The sequence below is a fragment of the Cheilinus undulatus genome, linkage group 18 (assembly GCF_018320785.1).
Source record: "Cheilinus undulatus linkage group 18, ASM1832078v1, whole genome shotgun sequence".
NCBI lineage: Eukaryota > Metazoa > Chordata > Actinopteri > Labriformes > Labridae > Cheilinus > Cheilinus undulatus.
The window spans coordinates 9,348,228-9,370,085 of NC_054882.1; the positions used below are offsets into that span (position 1 = coordinate 9,348,228).

Here is a 21,858-nt window from a genome sequence, read left to right on the forward strand (position 1 = left end):
ATACCGGCTGTATATATCAGCTGTTCTCTGCCTCTAAAGTGATGAGGCGCTCTTATTTGATCCATTCAATCACACCCTCTCATTGTGATGCATTTCTCTGAACACATGCAGCGTTTTCAACAACAGGTGCTTTAGAAAATGAACAAGCTCAGGATCGTGCACACGGTCCTTAACTTTATAATCCCATTATTGATTTAGTTCTCATAGAGATGCTTTTAGAGGTGCTTTTTGAGAACTTGCATTCTGTTGTCATATATTTTGCTACCTCAATTACTTTGATTTGACTTTGATATTGGTAGGAGGTAATGCACTCGAAGTTTTAAAGGTGAATATTTGTGATTTTTGCTGTTTGCCTTGAAAGATAACTTTGATGTCATCTTGATTCATAAATGCTTAAATTTGGATACAGCTGGACTATACAGGTGCATAAGGTGCATCTCCATTAACCAGACTATTGTGGAAAAGTTTATTTATTTCAGTAGTTCAATTCAAAAAGTGAAACTCATATGAAGAGTTTATTTCTTTTAATTGCAATGATTATGGCTCACAGCTTATAAAAACCTAAAATTCTCTATCTTGTAAAATGTTAATGTTGTAAAATAGTTCAAAATTGAAACTAATGGTGTTACTCTAACAATGGCCACTGAAAATAGTTGGGAATTATTTTTGTTTGATTTACAAATCAAAAAGCAGAGTTATTGTGCTTTTAAACCATGTTCTTTAATGTGGAGTTGGTCCCTATTTTGCAGTTAAAACAGCCTCCACTCTTCTTAAAGGCTTTCTACATGATTTTGAAGTGTTTCTGAGTGAATTTGTGCCCATTCATTCTGCAGAGCACTTCTGAGGTCAGGCACTGACGTTGGATGAGGAAGCCTGGCTTGTAATCTCCATGCTAGTTCATCCCAAAGGTAGTCATTGGGGTTAAGATTAGGGTTCTGAGTGGTCCAGTCAAGTTCTTCCACACGGAACTCAAACCATGTCTTTATAGTCGCTGCTTTGTGCACCGGCACAATCATGTTGGAATAGAAAAAAGCCTTCCCAAAGTTGGAAGCATAGCATTGTCCAAAATGTCCTGGTATGCTGAAGCATTAAGATTGTCCTACACTGGAGAGAAGAGGCCTAGCCCTTACCCTGAAAAACTGCCCCATACCATTATCTCTCCTCCACCAAACTTTACAGTTGGCACAATGCAGTCAGGCAGGTAACGTTCTCCTGGCATTTGCCAAGCCCAGACTCGCCCATGTGACTGCCAAACAGAGAAGCAAGATTCGTATCTCCACAGAACCACTGCCCCGCTCCCAGTGTCGGTGTGCTTTACACCCCTCCATTCCACACTTGGCATTGGACTTTGTGATGTGAGGCATGCATGCAGCTGATCAGGTATGGAAACCCACTCCATGACGCTCCTGCTGCACTTTTATTGTTCTTACATTAATGCCACTGGAAGCTCAGAAATGCTAAGCAATGAAACCAGCAGGGCATTGGTGACTTGTACTCACCATGCGCCTTTTCAGTCATTGACCCAACTCTGTGATTTTACATGGTCCTCTGCTTCATGGCTGAGTTGCTGTTGTTCCTAAACACTTCCACTTTCTAATGATATCACTTACAGCTGACTTTTTTATATCCTGGGTTGAAATTTCATGAACCATCTTATTGCAAAGATGGCATCCATCACAGTGCCACGCTTGGAGCCACTCAGCTCTTCAGAATAACCCATTTTTATCATAAATATTGATTGAAGGACCTGAATTCAATAATTTACAGATGTGGCCAAATACTTTTGTCCATATAGTGTATACTCTTTATGGTAATGCTCTGTCCATCTATTACCTACACCACTTATCCCGCTCAGGGTTTTGAGGATGGAGCCTTTCCCAGCTATGCTTGCACTCAAACTTAAGGACAATTTAGAATTACCAGTTAAACTAAGGGGCGTGTCTTTGGTCTGTGGGAGGAGGCCATCTTGCCTAAAGAACTTAGAAACTCCTGACAGAAAATCCCAGTCTGACAGGGTTTTCAGTCAGGGACCTCATTGCGGTGAGGCAACCTCTGTGCCACCATGCAGCCATCTAAATACTGTAGCTCAGGTATGCAGGCAAACTCCTGAACATTGTCTAAGTAACACGAAAAAGTTTGAAATGGCAACCTTATTGGAAATGACTATTGCCTTTAAAGATGACATTAAGAAAAACGAAATGTCTTAAAATTGCTAGAATCTTGTGTCTACTTCATTTGTGAGCCAGACACATTCAACTAAATATTTTTTCCTCTTGAGGGATACAAGGCTCAGTAGAAAAAAGCAGGATCACAATTCATGAGTTAATTTTTCCGATCGGACAAGCAGACATGTATCTGGTAAACATCAGCATCAAATATTCTGAATTTCTTCACCATCCTCTGCTCTGTGCTGCTAAAGACTTGCAGACTTGTTGACAGCAGCTGTTGGGGTTCTGCCCTCAGTCATACGAGTCCCATCAGGAATCCTTTAATTGAAAGTTTTTCTCCTTGAACCGTCTGTCACCATCTCCACCTGCCGAGCCTGAGCCGTGAAGTATCGAGTAACCGCTCAGTGTTTTTGATCATAGAAAGTTTGGAGTTGACCCCCGACCCGGAAAGTTTCACTTAGCGCCGCGGTGGAGAGAGGATTATTTTCTCCTCAGGTTCTCCATTTCAGCCACAAACACCACGGCTGCAGACAGTTCAAAGTGAGGATTAAATCTGACTCAGAGACTTAAGCTCAGTCTGCAGTCACACTAAATCCTAATATCATGTTAGGAGGAGGAGAAGTTTTCAGACACTGTCAATTTCAGCACAAATACCACAACTCTGCAGAACTGCAATGATAGTTGTATAACATTTCATCAAATAAGAAATAAGTTTAATAATCATTGAATATTTTAGTTTCTAAAGTTAGCAGGGAAAGGGTGTTTTTATTCCATTGCATAAACATTTCTAAATCCTTTTTTTAACAGTGAGATAAACTATTTTTAGACTTTCACATTCTTCTTTTATGCTCTTTTGTTTTCCTATTTCAGCGCCTTATGAATGCACCAAAAGAAAACTGAGAGCTGACCGCTCAATAACAATCTAATAAAATGTGTATTAAAGCTGTGCACCATCTCGCTTTGAAATACATTGTGGTTACTGTGTCTAATAATAAACACAACAAGGAAATGACATTTAATTGAAACCATTAGCTGCTTAAAAAACTGGGCATCACTTCTGAGTCTTCCTCTGTTGTACTCCGTTAAAGTCACAGTGGGATACCAAGCCATGGGTGCTGACATATTTGCTGTCAATGTAATTTGGAGTTGGGATGTGCACAGATTGGAGCTGGCTGGTTGAAATGTAGAACTGACTCCATGCCCCCATACTAACCACAGCACTTATTGGACTAGGGATGAATAGTATATAAAAAACTGACATTGTAATAGTTAATTTATGCAATACAGTCATGGACAAAAGTATAGGCACCCCTGGAACTTTTCCAGAAAATACACCATTTCTCCCAGAAATTGTTGCAATTACAAATGTTTTTGGTATACACGTGTTAATTTCCTTTAAGTGCATTGGAACAACACAAAAAATAAACAGAAGAAAAAAGCCAAAATGGACATAATTTTACACAAAACTCAAAAAATGGGCCGGACCAAATTATTGGCACCCTCAACTTGATATTTGGTTGCACACCCTTGGGAAAAAATAACTGAAACCAATCGCTTCCTATAACCACCAACAAGCTTCTTACACCTCTGAACTGGAATTTTGGACCACTCTTCTTTTGCAAACTGCTCCAGGTCTCTCAGATTTGAAGGGTGCTTCTTGTAACAGCAATTCTTAGATCTCTTCATAGGTGTTCAATGGGATTCAGATCCAGACTCATTGCTGGCCACTTCAGAACTCTGTGCTTTGTGCTTTGTCTCCAACCATTTCTTTCATTGCTTTTTGAGGTATGTTTTGGGTCGTTGTCCTGCTGGAACACCCTCTGACGCAGACCCAGCTTTCTGACTCTAGGCCCTACATTGCGGCCCAAAATCTTTTGATGGTCTCCAGATTTCATGATTCCTTGCACACAGAAAAAGGCACCCAGTGCCAGAGGCAGCTAAACAACCCCAAAACATCTTTGAACCTCCACCATGTTTGACTGTAGGTACTGTGTTCTTTTCTTTGTAGGCACAGGAGAAATGGTGTATTTTCTGGAAAAAATGTATTTATTAAAAAAAAAAGACTCTTCATAAGTTTACCAAATGTTAAACACCACCAGAAAGCTCTGATTCTCAGGATTTTGACCATTCTAGGATAAAATCACCACAACAGCCACAATGAATGCATTTGTCCTTTAAAAACAAGGTTTAAAGTTACTTTTAGTCTATGTGATCAGCCCTCTGACTCTAACTTGAAGTGTGGGGAATGCGTGTCTCCTGGGCTGAAACAAATATCCAGGCATTTGCCTTGGATGCTGCCATCAAATCTGTGTCTTTGAATGGTGGAACACAGAAGATACAGAGCGGTTCACCTCCGCTGACAGTGAGACTGAACTCAACTGCAGACTTGGACTCATGCATAGGGCGATGGATTTGCTGGACGGGACGTTCCCGGTGTCTGGGCATGTGGATGGAGGCCATAGTCTTTCGGTCTGTGGTTCTCCTGATCTTACTGTACTCTTGTGAACTTTTTCATGATATTCAGATCTTTAGAGATGCACTAGTAAATTAATTTGATGTGAATTTTAACTTATAACTAATAGTTTCCCCTCGGTCAACATGAAATGGGTCGGGTTTATGACCTGTACTGCTGCCAGAAGGCTTGAAGTATTTTGGCCTCACTCCTAGGTGGCCGTTGTTCCAGCTATTTTAACACAATTGTGGTTTGTGGGGGGGACTGCGGCTTGGTAGATGAGTCGGTTGTCTCTAAATCAGATGGTTCAGGGGTTTGATTCCTGGCTTCTGCAGTCACATATCAATGTGTGCTTAGGGAAGACACTTAACCTCTAAACTGCTCCCGCTACTGCATCTGTAGCATGTGAGGGGCACATATGTAGATGTTTCTTTAACAGCCATCTCCACCATCTTCTGTGGGTTGCATCTGGAAATGTAGCTGCTAAAAGCTTGCTTTTCCTACCTCGTTTTGCATGATATCTGGTGGCTGTTTAGAGTTGAGCTTTCAGTGCAAAATCAGTGCATCAGGATTTTCTTTTTTCTCTAAACAGCTGCCTACATTAACTAGATGAAGGTCGCCCTCTTAACAAGCAGACTCCAGTTGGAATTCTTTCAACAATACAAGCCACAGTCCTCATTATTCTAACAGTGAAAAAGCATATCCACATCTGAAAAATCTCCAATGGATTGTTCAGTTTTTTATGCAGTAAAAAAGCTTCACGTTCTGTCTGTGAAGCTGCTAATTTGGTCCATTTGGAGTCCAGATCACGAAGCTTATTTTGGATGCAACAATTTCAGCTCTGTGCCCAAAAAGTGGCACTTATTTTTTCTGCAAACCAAATCATTGAACAGGAAGATGCTTAATTGCTCCCTAAAGCAGAGGGTGATTTATCTCTTCAAGTGCATCACTCCAAGGAATTATCTGAACAGTTAATAGACAAGTAGTTGCAGCTTACATACTCTGTTAATGAGTGGATTCTGTTCCTAGATTTTTGAAACCTAATCAATTTTCTGTCCTGCTCAAGCCACTTTCTCCTCTGCCTCCATTTTTTGCTTTTGTGCACAAATTCCTCCCTGGAATCCGTCTCCCAGAATAGCAGAGACAGCATCTGCGTCCCTGCCCGACTCCAGAGGGGGCTGAGAGTGAGAGTCCGTCTGTCTACTCCCAAAACTTCCCGTACTTACCCCCCCAGAGCCCTGCAGGTCCAGAGAAGTCTGTCTGAAGGAATGACAGAGATCTGACCCGAGTTCATGACCTGATCCTGCAGCTTTCACTGCCGTCTGCTGCAGCTTTCAGTCCTGACCCCACTAAAAGTTGATTCTGGGCTGTAATGCAGATAATTCATGGAGAAAATGATAGATGTGCAGCCCCGTGGCTTTGTTATTCAACTTCAGATCCTTTCAGATGGAGCGGGGGTGGGTCAGAGGGTCCCTGAATTTACTGCTGAGCCTTCTGGAGGCGTTGTGTGTAAAAAACAATGAAACATCTGTGAGAGGAGGGGCCGCCACGATAACCCTGATGACACACTTGCCCTCTTCAGCCACCCACTCCTCCTGCTTTCCCTTCAGCACCCATACTGAAAAAAGTATGTCTGTTTTTCTGCACAACCTGTCTTAAGTGAAGTGACCGCCCTATCAGACCCTGAAGAGTCTGAGGTTGAGGAGATCAAGCTGAGGGCTAACTACGAGTACGATAGTGCCTTTATTAGACTTTTTGTTTTAGAGCACTGGGGGCTTAGTAGTACTGTCTACATGCCCCATGTTAAGAGGCATTTGTCCTCAGGGTGGGTGTATCAGGCTTGGCCTTTGGCTCCTTTCCTGCATCTCATTCCCTGCTCTCTCCCCAGTTTCCAGCTCTGTCTACTGTCTTATCTCTGTACTTGAGGCACGAAAGCCCAAGTATAAACTGACTGAAAACTTAAACTGAAAACTGATCAGAACCTGCTTCTTTCATGAGCCATTTTCCAAATTGAAACCCACGTCTACTTTTAAATGTGATAAATGTTCAAAATATCTAATAAAATTCATTAGTCAGTCACATACAACACATAGTTTTGGCACTTAATACAGGGCTCAGTTGAGGACAGCAGAATATTTTCGTCTGGGATCACAATTCATAAGAGTTCATTTATCCAGTCAGACAACCAGGCATGTATCTGGTAAACATCAGAATCAGTCTGGGTTTCTTCACCATCTTTCCCATTGTGCAGCTAAAGATGTGTAGACTTGTTGACATCAGCTGTTGCCCTCTGTCATTCCTGCACGAATAGCTGTTAACTGTTGGCAATGTTTTCATGCAGTTTAGACTGTTAGGAGGAGTTTGCCTACAATTCTAATGGATTAATTCCTTTTCTATGCATCTACCATATGAAACAGATGTAGTTTTAAACCTTTTCAGAACTTTAAAATGCAGTTAGCCACCAAAATTAAAGCAATGATATCATTTTGAAACGGACAGTATTGAAAAATTATCAAAATAGATAGAATTTTGACAACCTTATCTCAAACTCAGGGCTGGTTGAAAGAGATGTTGAAAGACCATCTGCAAATTTTGAAAGTCTTGAAAGTAGCGCATGTCCAATAAAAATGTGCTTTAGTTGTTGCATCATTTGCAGTCATGAAATGTCTGTAAAGGTTGATATAAAATAACTCAAAGTGATTGTATATGGTTTTGTGAACATAAAATTCAGAAGTGAGACTGTTAAAGCCATGAGACCTTACAGCTGACAGCATCGATGTTGCTAGCAATAGTGGCTAGCATGGTCATATAGGCTTGCACTGATGTTATAAACACTTTGATTACTTATTTTTTTAATGGATTATTCTATCAACTCTTTTACTGCTTCTTCTCTGGCTTCAAATCATACCAATTTAGTGAAATATGTAACCAGGGCAGGTTGCTGTTTTCCACTTGGAAGCGCTGGAAAAAGTGACTGAATAGTGAACACTTCTTGGCTGATTATTGGATTTAAATGCTTCTGTTGATATGATCATGAGAGGTAGCTTATTTGATTCTTTGTGAGATTACAAATGTCCTTGAAAAGTCCCTAATTTAACTTGATGAAGCTGCCAAACCCAGATCATAAAGCTCTAATACTGACTCTTTAATGCAATCTCTTGTACTTGTATCAACTTATGTGCTGTTTACATTTTGAGCTGCATGACAGGAGAGCAGCGCAAAACGCCATTAACTTTAAAAGTTCAACTGAAACTTCAAATTAAGTTAGTCTGTCTGATTTTTATCTAATTAAAGGGGATTTTCCAAAGTAGTTTCTCTGCAGATAGAGGACTGTACTGTGCCACTTTTACTTGAGTTACAGTCCATTAAATGCCAGCATGCACACTGTTAATATCCATAGCTAAAAACGGCTAATACGACTTACATGAAGGCACATGTGTCTGAATTATATTTGTGGAAAGTCTGACTCTTAATTTCTTTCACACAGCAGTGACAACAAAGGCACCCATTTATTATCATTGCAGAAACTGATAATTATAAATTGGTAAAGCCTGCAACTAATTGATAAATTGTTTTATTACAAGATATATAAAACGGGTAAAATTACCCTTTGGGATTCTCTTTGCCATAGGGAGCAGCTTCAAATTCCTCTTTTTATTGAAAACTGCAAGTCCTTATCCTGAAGGCATTTAGTGTGCAACCATATCAGTAAATGGAAGCTCGAAATCTTCCTGTTTTAGAAGGAAACTTTGGGATTTTTTTCTGGAAAAATGATTGAACAATGCATATTGTTATGGTCTGAATGATTGCATTTTGCAATGTGGCTTAAAAAATGAGAAAAATGTGACTTAAAAGAGGAAATATCTGTTGAAAGACCAAAATTTGATGCTGTTTTTGGCCAGTTCTTAGTATCCAGTCATTTCTGTGCTCTCAAGCTAAATTTTCATGTTAACAGCTGTTATAGAAGCTGTTAAAGTATGTTGTCCAGGGCGCAGATGACAACCTGTTAGGTTGTGCCCCATGTACGTGGGTGGCCAGGGTTCAAGTCTGACCTGTGGCTCTCTCAGGCCTTCGTTATGGCTTTTTGTACTGTTCTCTCACTAATAAAGACAAAAAGGCCCAAAATAGAAATAAATAAAAAGGAAAAGTATGTTATCTGTATGTTAACAAAGGTTTTGAAATGCACAACTTCTAGGTTAACCATTAAGGTGGTGAAGTTTTCCGCACTAACACTGTTTCAAAGTGCATTGTTTAAACTGACACAATCCCTCATTTTTAATGAATGTTAGCATCAAAAAGTACTAAAGATTTTAAAATACTTAAGATCTTCAGTCACAAAGCTGCTGCAAGGGGGAGGAGGGCAGTATAAATTTCACAATTGCAGTTTAGAGAGTTGTCTCATTCTTGCAGAGTTTGCTGTAATTTTGTGTCATTTAAAAATGAAATGTACCCCTACCCCTAGGACTTCTGTTGTTGTTGCTATGGTATCAGTATTGTTTAACTTTGTCTAGTATATCTAAATTGAAAATTCTAATAGTATGACTATCTTAAAAGCCTTAAGGAGGCTTCCTCTAAGTCAATTAGTCATTTTACCAGATTTTTTGAGACGAGTATTACAACGTAAATCTCAGTCTTTTATGGAAAAACTCCATTTGGTCTCACTGAGCTCTGATTTTTCTGCTGATGTTTCTGGACAAAAACACTTACAAGGACTTGCTAAAGGTTGCTTTTGAGTTGATAGTCATTAAACCCAGTCATGTCCTCCTCTTGTGATGAGTTAAATGTCATCTTTGTTGAAATAACCGTGTGTTATCGGTCAGATCTGTAATTTAGATAAAGGGAATTAATCTGATGCAAGAGGAGCGAGGGAGTGGGGTGAATGTGCGGCAGATATTTTGATTAGAAATGAATGTAGAGCTGTTAGGTTGAGAGGGAGAACAAAAATCTCTTTAAATAGCTGAAAGCTCAGCTTTTAATCACACATATTGAGGTGAAATGTTCCACAACCTTCAGGTCTATTATGTAATGGGAACACTCAACCTGGCGGTGACATAACGGCCTTATTTCGACTCTTAATCATCTGTGTTTCTCTCTCAAGTGCACAAGACATCCTCGGTTATAACCCTCTTGTTAAATTCAGACTGAACCTAAAGCTTTAATCTGTAAGTAGCTTTAAATGTCTCAAGGAGTCATCAAACTCACTTCTGTTCTGTTTGACTTAAATCTGGTCAAAAAAGGTAGATCGAACTGCAGTCTCAAGGTTTCCTTTCTACAGGTTTATGCCCCTGCATCAGTGATAGCCACGGCCAGAGGCATTATGTTTGCAGGTTGTCCATTCCTCTGTGCATCCGTCATGGGGCCATTCATGTGAATGGGCTACCTTAAGAACACTGAGGGATTTTCTTCAAACTTTGCACCGTTGTCCATTTGGACTAGAGAATGAATTGATTAAATTCTGGATACTGAAGGTCACTGTGACTTGACTCACAATCGTACCTTGACTTTCTGACAATTGCATGCCTTGTGGGGATATAACCACTGGGTTGTAGATCTACTTTATCATTGCTGCTTGCTCATTATTTTTTCTAACCACTGCTCTCCTCCTCAGGTGAACGTGTACGTGTTGGGGAAAACTTTCCTTGTACTGGCCAGAGAACTTTGCATCAACGCCCCTGCAATAGGTACAGACCCACGCTATTTTTCCCATGATTTACTGAATGCACAATGCAAGACTTGTTGGATTAAGGCACTGGACAGTGAACAAGCACCATTTTTAATCTATATGTTCAATTGTTGCTTGCACCAGTTGATTGATCATCGATTGTTTTCGGTCGATTATTAGGGAACCATCAAATCTGGTGTATACATTTAATTTTTAATACCTATTTTTCCGCTTTAAAAAGCGTGGCTGCAGTTTATACACCTATGCAGCTATTTACCAGTAGAAAGTTCTGAGACATCCCATGACGTCACCCCAAGTAAATGCAACTGCCTCATACACTGCACAAGACCTAACATGATTGAAAAGTCCCCCTTTTCATTGTGGATTGGAAGTGCCTACTGCGCTGTTCAGAGTATGCTGGAATACCCAACACAGACCAGACTGGCAGGGTTTGGCGCCACTTTTTAACCACTTTACTCCCTCCTTAGATCACAATCCTGAATTTGAAGAAAACAGGGAGAATATCGTTGAGTAAATAAACTGTGTGGAGGGCTGGTTTGACTGAAAACGCTCCTTAGTAAAGACAAGTGACACGTGGAGGAGGGCAGAGCAACTCCCAGGCTGAGTCTGTCACAACAATCACAGTGACTGCAGACTGAGAGCTCAACTACCAAACTATAGCTAGTAGATGTGCAAACTAGTGCTGCATAATTCATGTAATTGCAATCACGATGCCAGGCAGTGCAATTACATAATCACATAAAAGGCTGCATGTATTTTTGTATTGAGTAGTACTTGAAAGGTTTGCAAAAATGTCTGCAGAAAAGCCTTTAAGTTTACAGTAGTGTCACTATTGCACTTTGTAGAAGTACCTTAAGTTATTGTGAAAGTAGAACTGTAAAAACTTATCATTATTCTTTGAAGTAGACTCATGATCCCATTTATGTATTTTATTGTGAATGCAATCCAAAACAGACTCTAGCTTTCATCCTGGGGTAACTTATATTCCTGATTTTATGGTAATCATTTAAGCCTACCAAACATGAGATTTTTTAAAATCTAAACAGATTTTTCCAATGTGAGAGACCCAAACAGGGTGACAAATCATCACTGATTTTACGGCTTTGTTTGTGTACTGTGTTGTGTAGAATGAGAGGATCAATTCAGCACACCACACACTAGGAGATTCTGTTCAGTCTTGGCCTGGTCTCGTCTCTTTTTTCACAGTCAAACTTTACTCTACAGTGAAGAAGCTACTGTGGTTAGCTGTTAGCTACACACTAAGTCCATTGAGGCTGCCATTTCGGTCCAGTTCCTCTCCCTTGTCAGTTCATCTGTGGTCTGTTTCACTGTGTTAAATACTTATGTTGCCACAAATCAACAAGTTTCTACTCCATTTCTGACATACATAAAACTTTATGCTCCCCTTTTATCAGTGCTGTCTATGGCGCTGCTGTTTACTGTCATTGCCATGGCTGTTTTTGTTTTGCTTCCTCCTTCGGTCAGCCTGCTTCAGGATTGGCTATTCCTCCGTATCGAGTCACAAGTCTGCTCGTATCTGCTCGGCTGTCATCTGTGTTCACCACAACCATCCGATTATTGGGCCTTTGCCGACTTTGTGCAGGAGGATTCAGCCCGAAAATCCGTACGATTATCGTGTAATGCATAGCTGCTTATTGCCTGGAAATACTGAATGTTACCACAGTTCCCTGAGTTTAGGCTGACTTCTTTTATTTTGTTTTTCTTGTGAGAAATAGTTGCACAACATGACAGGGCAGCAAATGTTTACATTTGCAGTAATAGAACCAGACATCCTGATAACATATTTTAGGGATTTGTGATATTGGATTTTTACCGATATTCCCAAAGTAATTTTAGCCAATATTGGTGTATTCCAATTTTTTATTGGTAAAAACACCAGCTGTCTCCATTGCAAAGAGAGGCTGAGTAAAGCAGAGCTGTAAGAGGAGAGGGTGAAGTAGACAGTCTGGTAGTTGTTTTACATTGGGCTCATTCATAATGGTCAGGGCTCATGGTGGGCCCCTTGAGTGTGTGGCACCCTAGGCCAGTGGTTCCCAAAGTGGGGGTTGGGACCCCCCCACTGTGAGACATGGGGGGGGGGGTAGAGAGATGCCTTGCGAAAAAGCAAGGAACATTTTTGTATGATTTTTATTTGCATGTATTACCCATTGATGTAAATATATGCATAAAATTTGCACAATGGACTCTATGCATGAACTGCTTCCACATTTGGCATTAGACCGCTCCCACACTTCCAGTCGGGAGAAGAGAAGGGCGTATGATGGCAAATTCGTTGCAGTTTACTCGCTGTTTGCATGAGTTACCTTAACTGACTGTCAGTGACGAGTTAAATTTAGCTGAAGATGTACATTGCAGCACGCAGCAACAATGTCCAGAGGTGCTTTTAACCTGTTTTTAGAACAACATTTTAGCATGTTTGGATGCCAAGCGATGACGATAGAGTAAACACAAACAACAATCGAAACAAAAAAAAACAATGAAACTGACAAATTAAGGCAGTATAGGAGGGTTTAGATTCCGTTTTGGCTTAGCACGTATCGATGGGCAGAAGTTGTGAAGCGGCCTTATTTTCCACCGGAAATACGCCACCCCCTGCCGTGCATTGAGCCCATTCAGCCATAGTCACAGAGGATATTAAAGCTGAAATCACAGTAATATTTAAAAAATCCTCAAATGTAAATGTGCGCACTACTATTCCTGAATGTGTTCAGCTATGCTTTAACCACGCCCTGAGATGGTGGGGGTCCCCAGATTCCTAGTTTGGGGGTTGCAGGCTGAAAAGTTTTGGAACCTCTACCAATACCTGATGGTACAGTAGTACATTTTTCTAATAATTCAGGCTGATATGATTTATACTGCAGATATGTAAAAGCTGATTTATCGGCCATAAATATTGGCAGAAATGTTCTTATCTGCTGATACAATATTTAACTTTTGAAGCTGATATCTGTTGATTTGGATAAAATCCTGCATCTCTACATATTCCCTTTATAATTGGCTTAAAATGACTGTAGTTATTGAGTATTATAGTTCTGTAATCTTTGGTAAATTCAGAAAGACAGATTAGCAGGATTATGGTTGTGAGATGAGGAAGAGGGCTCTCTCACTCATTTCCTGAATCAGCTGTCTCAAATACATACTTCTGCACATGTAATATCCATCTAAATGCCATAGTTTCCAGCAGTACATGAGGAAACAGACTTCTAATGCATGGTCTGCTCTCTTCATTCTCATTTGTCCTCTTCATACTGTCAGATCAGAGTCTGTTTCTCCAGATCAGGACAAAAAAAACCCAAATGCACCATAAGCTTTCTGTCTGTTCTTCTGGCTTTCCTGTAAAAAATGATTAAAACCATCTTTTTAATAAAGGGCTCCTGTTTAGGGTCCACTATGACACTGTAAGGCTCTATGTTGTACATGAGACCCATTAAAAAAATCCACCTGAAGCTGCAAGAACGTCCTGTTCCCATCAAACCATGGTGTAGTTCCCCCAGTAGTAACCAGAGGGCGCTGCAGCCCCTCAAATCCCCACTCCCCTCACTCAGGCACCATAATAATGTGACATCTGCGACTCAAATCACATTATAACCTTTATGTTTTATCATCAGGTGTATAGGCATTCTTGTACAGAACACATCTGGTCATCTTTAACAGCATCAAGCTGCTAACAGTTAAATTGTATTTTACAAAAGACACAATATTTCTGAGGCCATCCTCTCAAGTGCAAAACAACAAGATTTCTACTTTTTTTGCATTTAGAATCATAACACTACATAAATTCTGCTCCTTGTGTAATACTGCTGCTCAGACTCTAGCAACAACATCCTATATAGACTTGCAATTACACAATTTGAAGCAGTCCCTACTTATTCCAGTTGTGGAGCTCAGCTTGATTACATAACCACAAATCACTGTATTATGTTGTTTCTACAGCAGCCGCAGCCTTTGAACACAGGCATCAGAGCAAATAACGTTAACCGAGAATTTAAATAAGAAAAATAACATTAAATTAAATAAGATAAAAGAAGAGCTCCTTGGCTTTTAAAATAGTCTCTCAAAGAACTAACCAGGCCATTTAGTGTGACATTAGTCAAGTGTCTTTAATGCTACATTACTTTGAAGGCTGGGAGGCGAGGATAATTTCCATCAGCAGTCCGGAGCAGCTTATGCATAGAACACAAGCTCTGGGATCTGTCCTCCCTGTACTCCAGTCCCGTTGGTGCTGTCGGAGGAGCACTGGAATTGAAATGTCACCTTCCCACACTGCACCTCCGTCATACCCTCCTGACCAAAATAGCTCAGCTCATTCCCGTCCAGCACGGCGCTCACCGTGTAGAAGGCGTCCTGCTCTACTTGAACAGGATGCTCAAACCACACCGGAAATGTGCTGCTCGAGCCGTCAGACACAAACTTAGTCAGGTTCTGTGCCAGGGTCACCCCCTGTCTCTTTAGTTCGATTTTGACGCTGTACTCAGCTTTGCCCCCGCTCGACCCGTACAGCCCCAGTCCAGCGATAAAGATCCTCTTGTCCACAGCAAACTGGATGCTGTCACACCGGCCTCGATAGCGCCACTGATTGCTCCTGTAGGCCGAAGACTGGAAGCGGTGGCACCTCTGAGGCGACAATCCCTTCCTTGCAGACAGAGGGAAGTCCAGTTGGGGCTTTTTAGCCGCAGTGTACCACAGGAACACATTGTGTGTCTCCTCCAGTGTTAGGATATCACATTGAGCAGCTCCATTGGCAAACTCCTCCAGGGTCATGGAGGGGATGCGCACTAAGAACAGTGCCTTACCCAGCACTTCTCTTTTGTTTCGGGTTGTCGGCGCCATACATTGTCTCTTACATTCTGCTGTGGCCCAGTTCATAACGGCCTCAAACACCACCACCTCCTTGGTGTTGAGAGTCTCCCTCCGCAAGATGATCTCCAGCGTCTGCAGGTCGATCTCACAGAAGCCCTCAGAGCACAGCGCAAGCTCAGCCTGAGCGTCGATCACCTCCCAGCAGCGCTGAGTCAGCTCGGGCTCTTCAAACAGGCGGCTCTGGGAGAGCAGAACGCAGGCATTCTTAGCCTCCAAGCTCGTTTCCAGGAAGTTGACGCAGGCTTTGGCCAGCGCAGGAACAATGTATTTCTTTGCAGCATACAGGGTGGCCAGCACCGTGTCTGCTTCCAGGTCGATTTCATCACTGTACATGTACCTGCAAGATAGATGAATGACCTTTAAATAACTGCATGAACCACTGTGTACCCATAGGTTTGAAAAAAATCTGTGAAAACACCCTATTGGAAGATAATTATGATAAAAAGTGGGCAAAATTTGACAAAGTGTCCCCTTTGGTGCCTTCTTAACAGGCAAACAATTACAAAAAACCCCTTAAAGAACATTAATCGACAAAAATTGACAAAGTGCCCTCTAGGATGCCCATTTTAATGAGCAGAACTAGACCAAAGAGCCCTCTTTAGTGCCTTCTTAGAAGGCAGAACTTGAAAAAGTGCCCTCTAGTATACAACTAGGATGCAACATATCAAGTGCAAAAAATGTGCACAGGTCCTCCCCAGACTACATAAGGTGCCCTTTTTGTTATTTTTGCCCCTGTTCCTTAAACATCCTTTGCCTGCCTCTGGCATGATCAAATAAGTATCTTTTGACAACCCTTGTATGGTGCTTTGACGGTTTCTTTGACATTGTACCACATATTAATACCTAGTATGAAAATTTGGAGGCTGGTCCTTCAAAAGACTGTTGCGTGTATTCATTTCTTTAAATCCCAATCATCTGTTTTCCTCCAAAAGAGGACAGTAAGACGACTTAACACATCCTACCCTTTTCTCAAAAGGAATCACACTAAAGCGTGTATGAGGCTGGCTTAGTTTCTTCAACTGAATGAGCAACAAAGGCAGATTATTTATAACTACTAGTCTGCATATGTTCCCCTCCAAGAAAATGATTGGGCTGTGGATGAGTAAAAGGGAAAAAAATGTTTGTAGTTGGACAAAGAGCTCTGAGAAAACCAGCAATTACAGAGCAGTGTGCTGCTGCCACTGCTCTCTGGCGCTCCCAGCATTTTGGCATTCGCCTCTGCTTAGCGTTGGATGAGTAATAATATGCTTTGAAGTGACACTGACTGCGCTTGTCATCTCTCCTTCTGGTTGGCTGTGTGTGAGGGATGGTGAGTGGCTTACTTCAGCAGAATTAGAAAAGCAGCAGGTTCCACATCTGGGATATGGATCTCAGACTCCTCCTCCGCCAGATCGCCGTAAAACATGGCACAGAAGACGGAGCTTCCCACGGCCAGCACATACTGAGAGGGAGGGAGGGGAGAGGGAGGAGCAGACAGATGCGTCAGAGACACATGCAAACAGAATCACTCTTCTTTGCTAAGTTCAATAAAGTGGCAGCAATCCTTTTCAGTAGCACTGCAGCAGCCACACATAACTTCTCCACTCATCTAACAGACATTTAAACCAAACAAAAATAAACAAAGCTCACTTATGTTATCGTTTCTGTTTTACTTATAAAAGAACCCCAGGATGTTTCTAACAGGAGGTGAAATATTCTTACCTTGTGTGCTGGAACCTTCTGCGATCCCCCCAAGGGGCCAACAATGAAGTGGACATCAGCCATGAGCTCATTGTTAAACATCAAGGCATTCCTAAAAGCAGAGAAGGTTTCACCAATAAGCCCCAATCAATTATTGTATAACATCAAGTCCTCCCACACTCTTTTTGCCTGGAGACACTGGTTATTTTCATAGATATGGAGAGGAGGTAGCAACACTCGTATGGCACAAACTCATGCATTTTCATCATTGATTTCTGCTGATTGTTTCTTTGCAATTTGGGAGAAACATCCATCACAAATTTCCAGAGCCAACTGAGGCATTTTAAATGGTTTGTTTTCCTAGTGAAGCACTCCAAAACCAACAGATATTTTTTATAGTATCACAAAAAGCAAGTAAACAAGAATATCACCACAAGTAAGATAATGGAGCATTCAGATCTTGTTCATTTTGGCTTAAAAGCACATTAACATTATTTATCAGTTATGAAAAGGCATCAATCAGCTTATTGCTGCTGGGCAGAGCATGCAACTTAACATTTATGTCAATGTTGATTATAACAATCACAGTAAAGTAAGGAGTAGTTGCTGTAGGAAGTTTCCCTAAAAACAGACTGCTACTTAAAAGTAAACTGTCCTCACTTAAAAGGTGATTTTATATCTTTAGCATCTAATCATTTAGAGTTACAAGATAGGAAATGCAACTCAAAGTTATGCTATGATAGAGGTTGGGCAACTTATCAAGTTCTAATTAATGAAGATGTATTCTCAGTCAAGTTATGGTAGAAAACAGTATCATTTATACTGATGTACTTTATGTCTGTTTTGTTTTGTCTACAAAGGGGCTAGAGCAAATGCTTGGTTATAAATCCAATAGTTATATACTTAAAGATGACAGGATAGTTATGTGATTGGTCTAAATGGAACATTATTTCATTTTACTTTGGAGTTTTTTTTAGTAAAAATGAAATAAAATGAAGACTGATACCATAGAAACAATAATATAAGTCACAAGCACCCAATATTTGGCAACTTGTTGCTTTTTAATGTCAAAAATTGCAGGCTCCTGCACACCGGCAAGGAGCTCCACCCACTTTGCCAAATGTTGCCAACTGGTTTGTGCAATGAAGACAGAGCTCCCCCTCTCTCTTTTTGCAAAAAATAGAATAAAAGATCATTAAGTTTCTGTATGTTTTCTACAGTTGATTAGTAAAATAAAGCAGATTTATCATTTAAAACATACATTCCAAAGTGTGGAAAATTGATGAGAACTCTGAAAATGTTGCCAATGTGTTTGTGCAATTTAGACAGAGTGCTCTCTCTTACTGTAAAAATATCTGTACTTTTAGATACATTGCTCAGTAAAATAAGGCAGATTCAATATTTGGACCACATTATATTCAAAGGTTTAGACAAATGTTGATAACCTCAATATATGGAAATGTTGCCAACTTGTTTGTGCAGTTTTTTGTTAAAAATATATAAGATCATTCAGTTATTACACTTTTTGATACAATTGAACCATACAGTAATGCAGATATTACCATTTAATTTTTTGGTGAAAAGTGCATAAAATGGTTGAAAACCTTAATATATAAACATGTTGCCAACTTTTTGTGCATTTTTTGTTAAAAATATAAAGGATCATCAAGTTTCTGTATTTTTTGATACAGTTTAAGTGTAAAACACTGCAAAGATATCATTTTGAAATGGATTTTATTCAAAGGTATATGAAATTGATGATAATCTCAATACATGGAAATGTTGCCAATGTCTTTGTGCAATAACGAATGTATGAGACATCCATCCTTGATGCTGTTGTATCAAACATGACTCAGTAAGTCTGATTTCACTAGAGTGGTGTCATATTTGATGGTTCTGTTATAATGATAAACTTTTATATATCGTGTGTTACCATTTAGCTAAAGATATGTTTTTGGTCCATGTTGCCCAGCCCTAGCTGTGGTGCATATTTGACTTACTACGCCAAACAGCTCCGTAAGTAGATGCTGCAGGAGTAGTGTCCTCCAAAAATAAGGATAAAGTGACCTTACTGCACTTTTATTGTGCTTTTTCTGTCTTTCTCTGGCTGTCGTTCTGTAATACTGTTAAGGTAACCTGCTGTCAGCTTGCTGTCCTCACTTCATTGTTTTTGTTGATTTTTGCACACGAGCTTGTGACAATCATGCCGTTTCCTAGCAGATGGTACTAGTCGGGGTTACCTCTCTCTCAGTGTGGGGTGGCTGCACTGCCAGCTGGGTGGATCGACGTTGTTGTTGTTGATGTTTTGCTGGGTGGTCGGGGTGGTCGCCGCGCTGCTGCTGCTGCTGGCCTGGCTCACCTGCACCTCCTTGGTCTTCTCGGTGTCCGCCACCGTGGTGCCGTTGGACAGATTGGTGTTGTTGGTGTTGGCGGCGGGGTACAACTCCGCAGCCATCTTCTCCTTCTGTTTCTGCTGCTGCTTCTTTTTGCTCGTCAGGGACAGGGTCAGGATCTCATAACATAACGGCAGCCTGCCCGGGAGCTTGCCGACCTTCTTGGACTTTTTCAGTGTTTCTGGAAGTAGGAGCAGATAAGTCAAACACCTCATGATCCGGCCATGATGGAGCAACCTGCAGTCTGCCGTTGGCATCGGCACAAACAGCTGATCTTCTTCGTGTTAGTATCCTGTGGAGTGAATCTTTAGCGGGCTGAAAATGTTAACACTATGGGGGTAAAATCAGCCGTTTTTTGAGTGAGATTCAGCTCCTTCAACACCGCTTTTAATCGGCATCGGCAGCGAAGTTAACACAACATAAAAACAGAAATATCCAGGCCCATTTGAGTCCGTTTCCTCCTCTGCCTCCAACTTAAACCACACGCTGTTTTCCTCTGCTTCCTGTCGGTCAGCTCATCCTCTCCGGACTGAGAAATGTCCGCTTGTTTTCCCTTTTTCAGCGAGTGGGTAATCCGGATAGTCGCAGCTGGTATTCAAGTCCTTCCTATTTTTCCCACCCGCCTCTGCGTTAATCCTCACTGATATCTCTCCTTCTTTCTCCGCACGGACTGTCGACCGAGGCGAAGCCAGCTCCGTTGTTCCGCCGCGGCCGCTCACATCCGAAGTAAATAGTCATTTGTCGGGAGTTTTTAACGTCTGCTTCATTTTTCTGCTTTTTTTTCCCTCTCGTCGTGATCTACTCGGACGCCCAGAGCTCGCCGAGGACCAATCAGATACGCGCACGGCTGTGACGTAAGGAGAGCAGAGGCGCCTCCTCCAGCAGCTCCGCAGAATGCGTCACCAGCTCTGCCGCTCCGCCTCCGTCCCGCTGATTAGAGCCGGTGGTGGGATAAAAATAAAATTAAAAAGAAGGTCGGCTGAATATGACCCTCCAGCCCTGCAGTGGCGGAGGAAGTACTTAAAGCTTTTACTTTGACAGAAGTTGTACTAGTAATGCGTGGAAATACCGTGTTAAAAGTTCAAGTGTTGTTGTAAACAACCAAAAAGTAACACCACTGAAGTTTTGACACCAAAAATGATTTAGAAAAGACATGAAAGTCAGTTAAATACATACAACATTATCAGTCCTAGCGAATTTAATATGCTTGGAGCGTTTGGAGCAGTTATCTCTGGATTATTAGTGGTGCACAAACAAGGTTTGTCATTAGTAGACAATATAAAGTTTACAGTTGGTTGTTTGCAATCACGTGATCCAGAATGTGCCTTGGGGGTCAGGAAGTGTGGAGCAGCCATTAGGAATGAGTAGGAAGAGAGGAAAGTTTGTACTTAACATGTCTAAGTGGATCTTGATGCTGCAGTTATCATCAGAATATTTCCATATGCATTGAGTACTTTACAAAAAAGTGATTTTGACTTCAGGTTGAATGATTTCCCTGGCATGGAAGCGATCAATATCACAAATTACTCAGTCCTGCTGACCTCCTAGCGTCTAGCGTCAGCTAGTCAGATGAAGGGAACCAGCTCTGCTGAGCTCAGCCAAATGATCTGGATCTCTTTTGACTGAGAGTCCTGTCACAATAAGTGAAGCTGGAGGTTGGTGAAACATAAGATCAGAGTTTAATGAGCCTAACCATGAAAAACTGAGCTCAACCAAACTGGACCACATTGGAACATACAGGAGCGGCTCGTCCAGGCTTTAGGCAGAGGCTATTTCCTTCCTGCTGCTTTCTCTGTGATTTTTTTTTATTATTATTTTGACTAAATATTTCACTACTTTTGGCACACAAAAGAAACTTAAGAATTAAGAATGTTTTCATTTTCACACTTTAAAGGCTTGGTAAAGTTGTAATCAGCTGAAAACATGGACTTCTGGGTAGCATTTTTCTACCTGCCCCCCAAGGAGAGTTCTCCGCTGCTTCATGGCATCATTTGAAAAGAATGACCACCCCTTTATACTAATAAAAATCAATCATCATTGTCACAGTGTGATATAAAACCATCATTCAGAAGCCAGAGAAATATTTACAATCCACTCACTTTTATTCAGCAGCTACTCCAAGCGTCCATATTTGTTCATTCAGATTTGGTGTCTTATTACATATTTATCTTCATATTATTTAGGCTTTTGAAATAAAGTAAATTACTACCCCTTTAAAAGCAACATACACAGTGTTAGTCTATAGCAGTGGTTCTCAAAGTGGGGGTCGAGCAGGCTACCAGATGCCTTCCCACAATCAAATAATACTTCTAATGATTTCAAATTTTATACTGTACGTATTTTTTAATGAAAATAAATATGCATAAAATTAGTTAAATGTATAATACAAACATGGTCATTTGGTGAGATTTATGCTGAAATCAGAGTGTTGTTTTGAAAACCCTGAAAATATAACTGCACATGATTATTCTGGATTGGCACAGCTATGTTCAACTATGCCTCAACCATCTTTCGGGAAAGTGGGGGTCCCCAGACTCTGGCCCCTCTGTACAGTCTTTATTAAGGTACATAAAATACTTCTTATTTATTTTAAAGTCTATT

At 40.9% G+C, this 21,858-nt stretch overlaps 2 protein-coding genes across 2 annotated transcripts in view; one reads left to right on the forward strand and one right to left on the reverse strand.

The window, feature by feature from the left end:
* Nucleotides 1–21,858, forward strand: part of LOC121526144 (transcription factor IIIB 90 kDa subunit-like) — a 178,264-nt gene that overhangs the window by 24,796 nt on the left and 131,610 nt on the right. Inside the window, exon 6 of the mRNA XM_041812554.1 lies at nucleotides 10,229–10,301. Coding sequence (XP_041668488.1) covers nucleotides 10,229–10,301 — 73 coding nt within the window. The remainder of the gene's footprint in view (nucleotides 1–10,228; nucleotides 10,302–21,858) is intronic.
* LOC121526145 (BTB/POZ domain-containing protein 6-B-like) lies at nucleotides 13,902–20,058 on the reverse strand. The gene is made up of 4 exons (XM_041812555.1): nucleotides 19,105–20,058; nucleotides 16,886–16,976; nucleotides 16,507–16,625; nucleotides 13,902–15,521 (listed from the first exon to the last, which is right to left on the reverse strand). The coding sequence occupies exons 1-4, from the start codon at nucleotides 19,512–19,514 to the stop codon at nucleotides 14,489–14,491; spliced, it is 1,653 nt and encodes a 550-aa protein (XP_041668489.1). The 5' UTR covers nucleotides 19,515–20,058; the 3' UTR covers nucleotides 13,902–14,488.

Excerpts from the sequence above, each read along its gene's own strand:
- LOC121526145 (XM_041812555.1), bottom strand. The coding sequence starts at position 19,514 with ATGCCAACGGCAGACTGCAGGTTGCTCCATCATGGCCGGATCATGAGG. Across the intron at positions 16,977-19,104 it reads CACCCCACACTGAGAGAGAG|GAATGCCTTGATGTTTAACA; the intron begins GTAACCCCGACT and ends CTCTGCTTTTAG. Across the intron at positions 15,522-16,506 it reads GCTTTTCTAATTCTGCTGAA|GTACATGTACAGTGATGAAA; the intron begins GTAAGCCACTCA and ends TCTATCTTGCAG.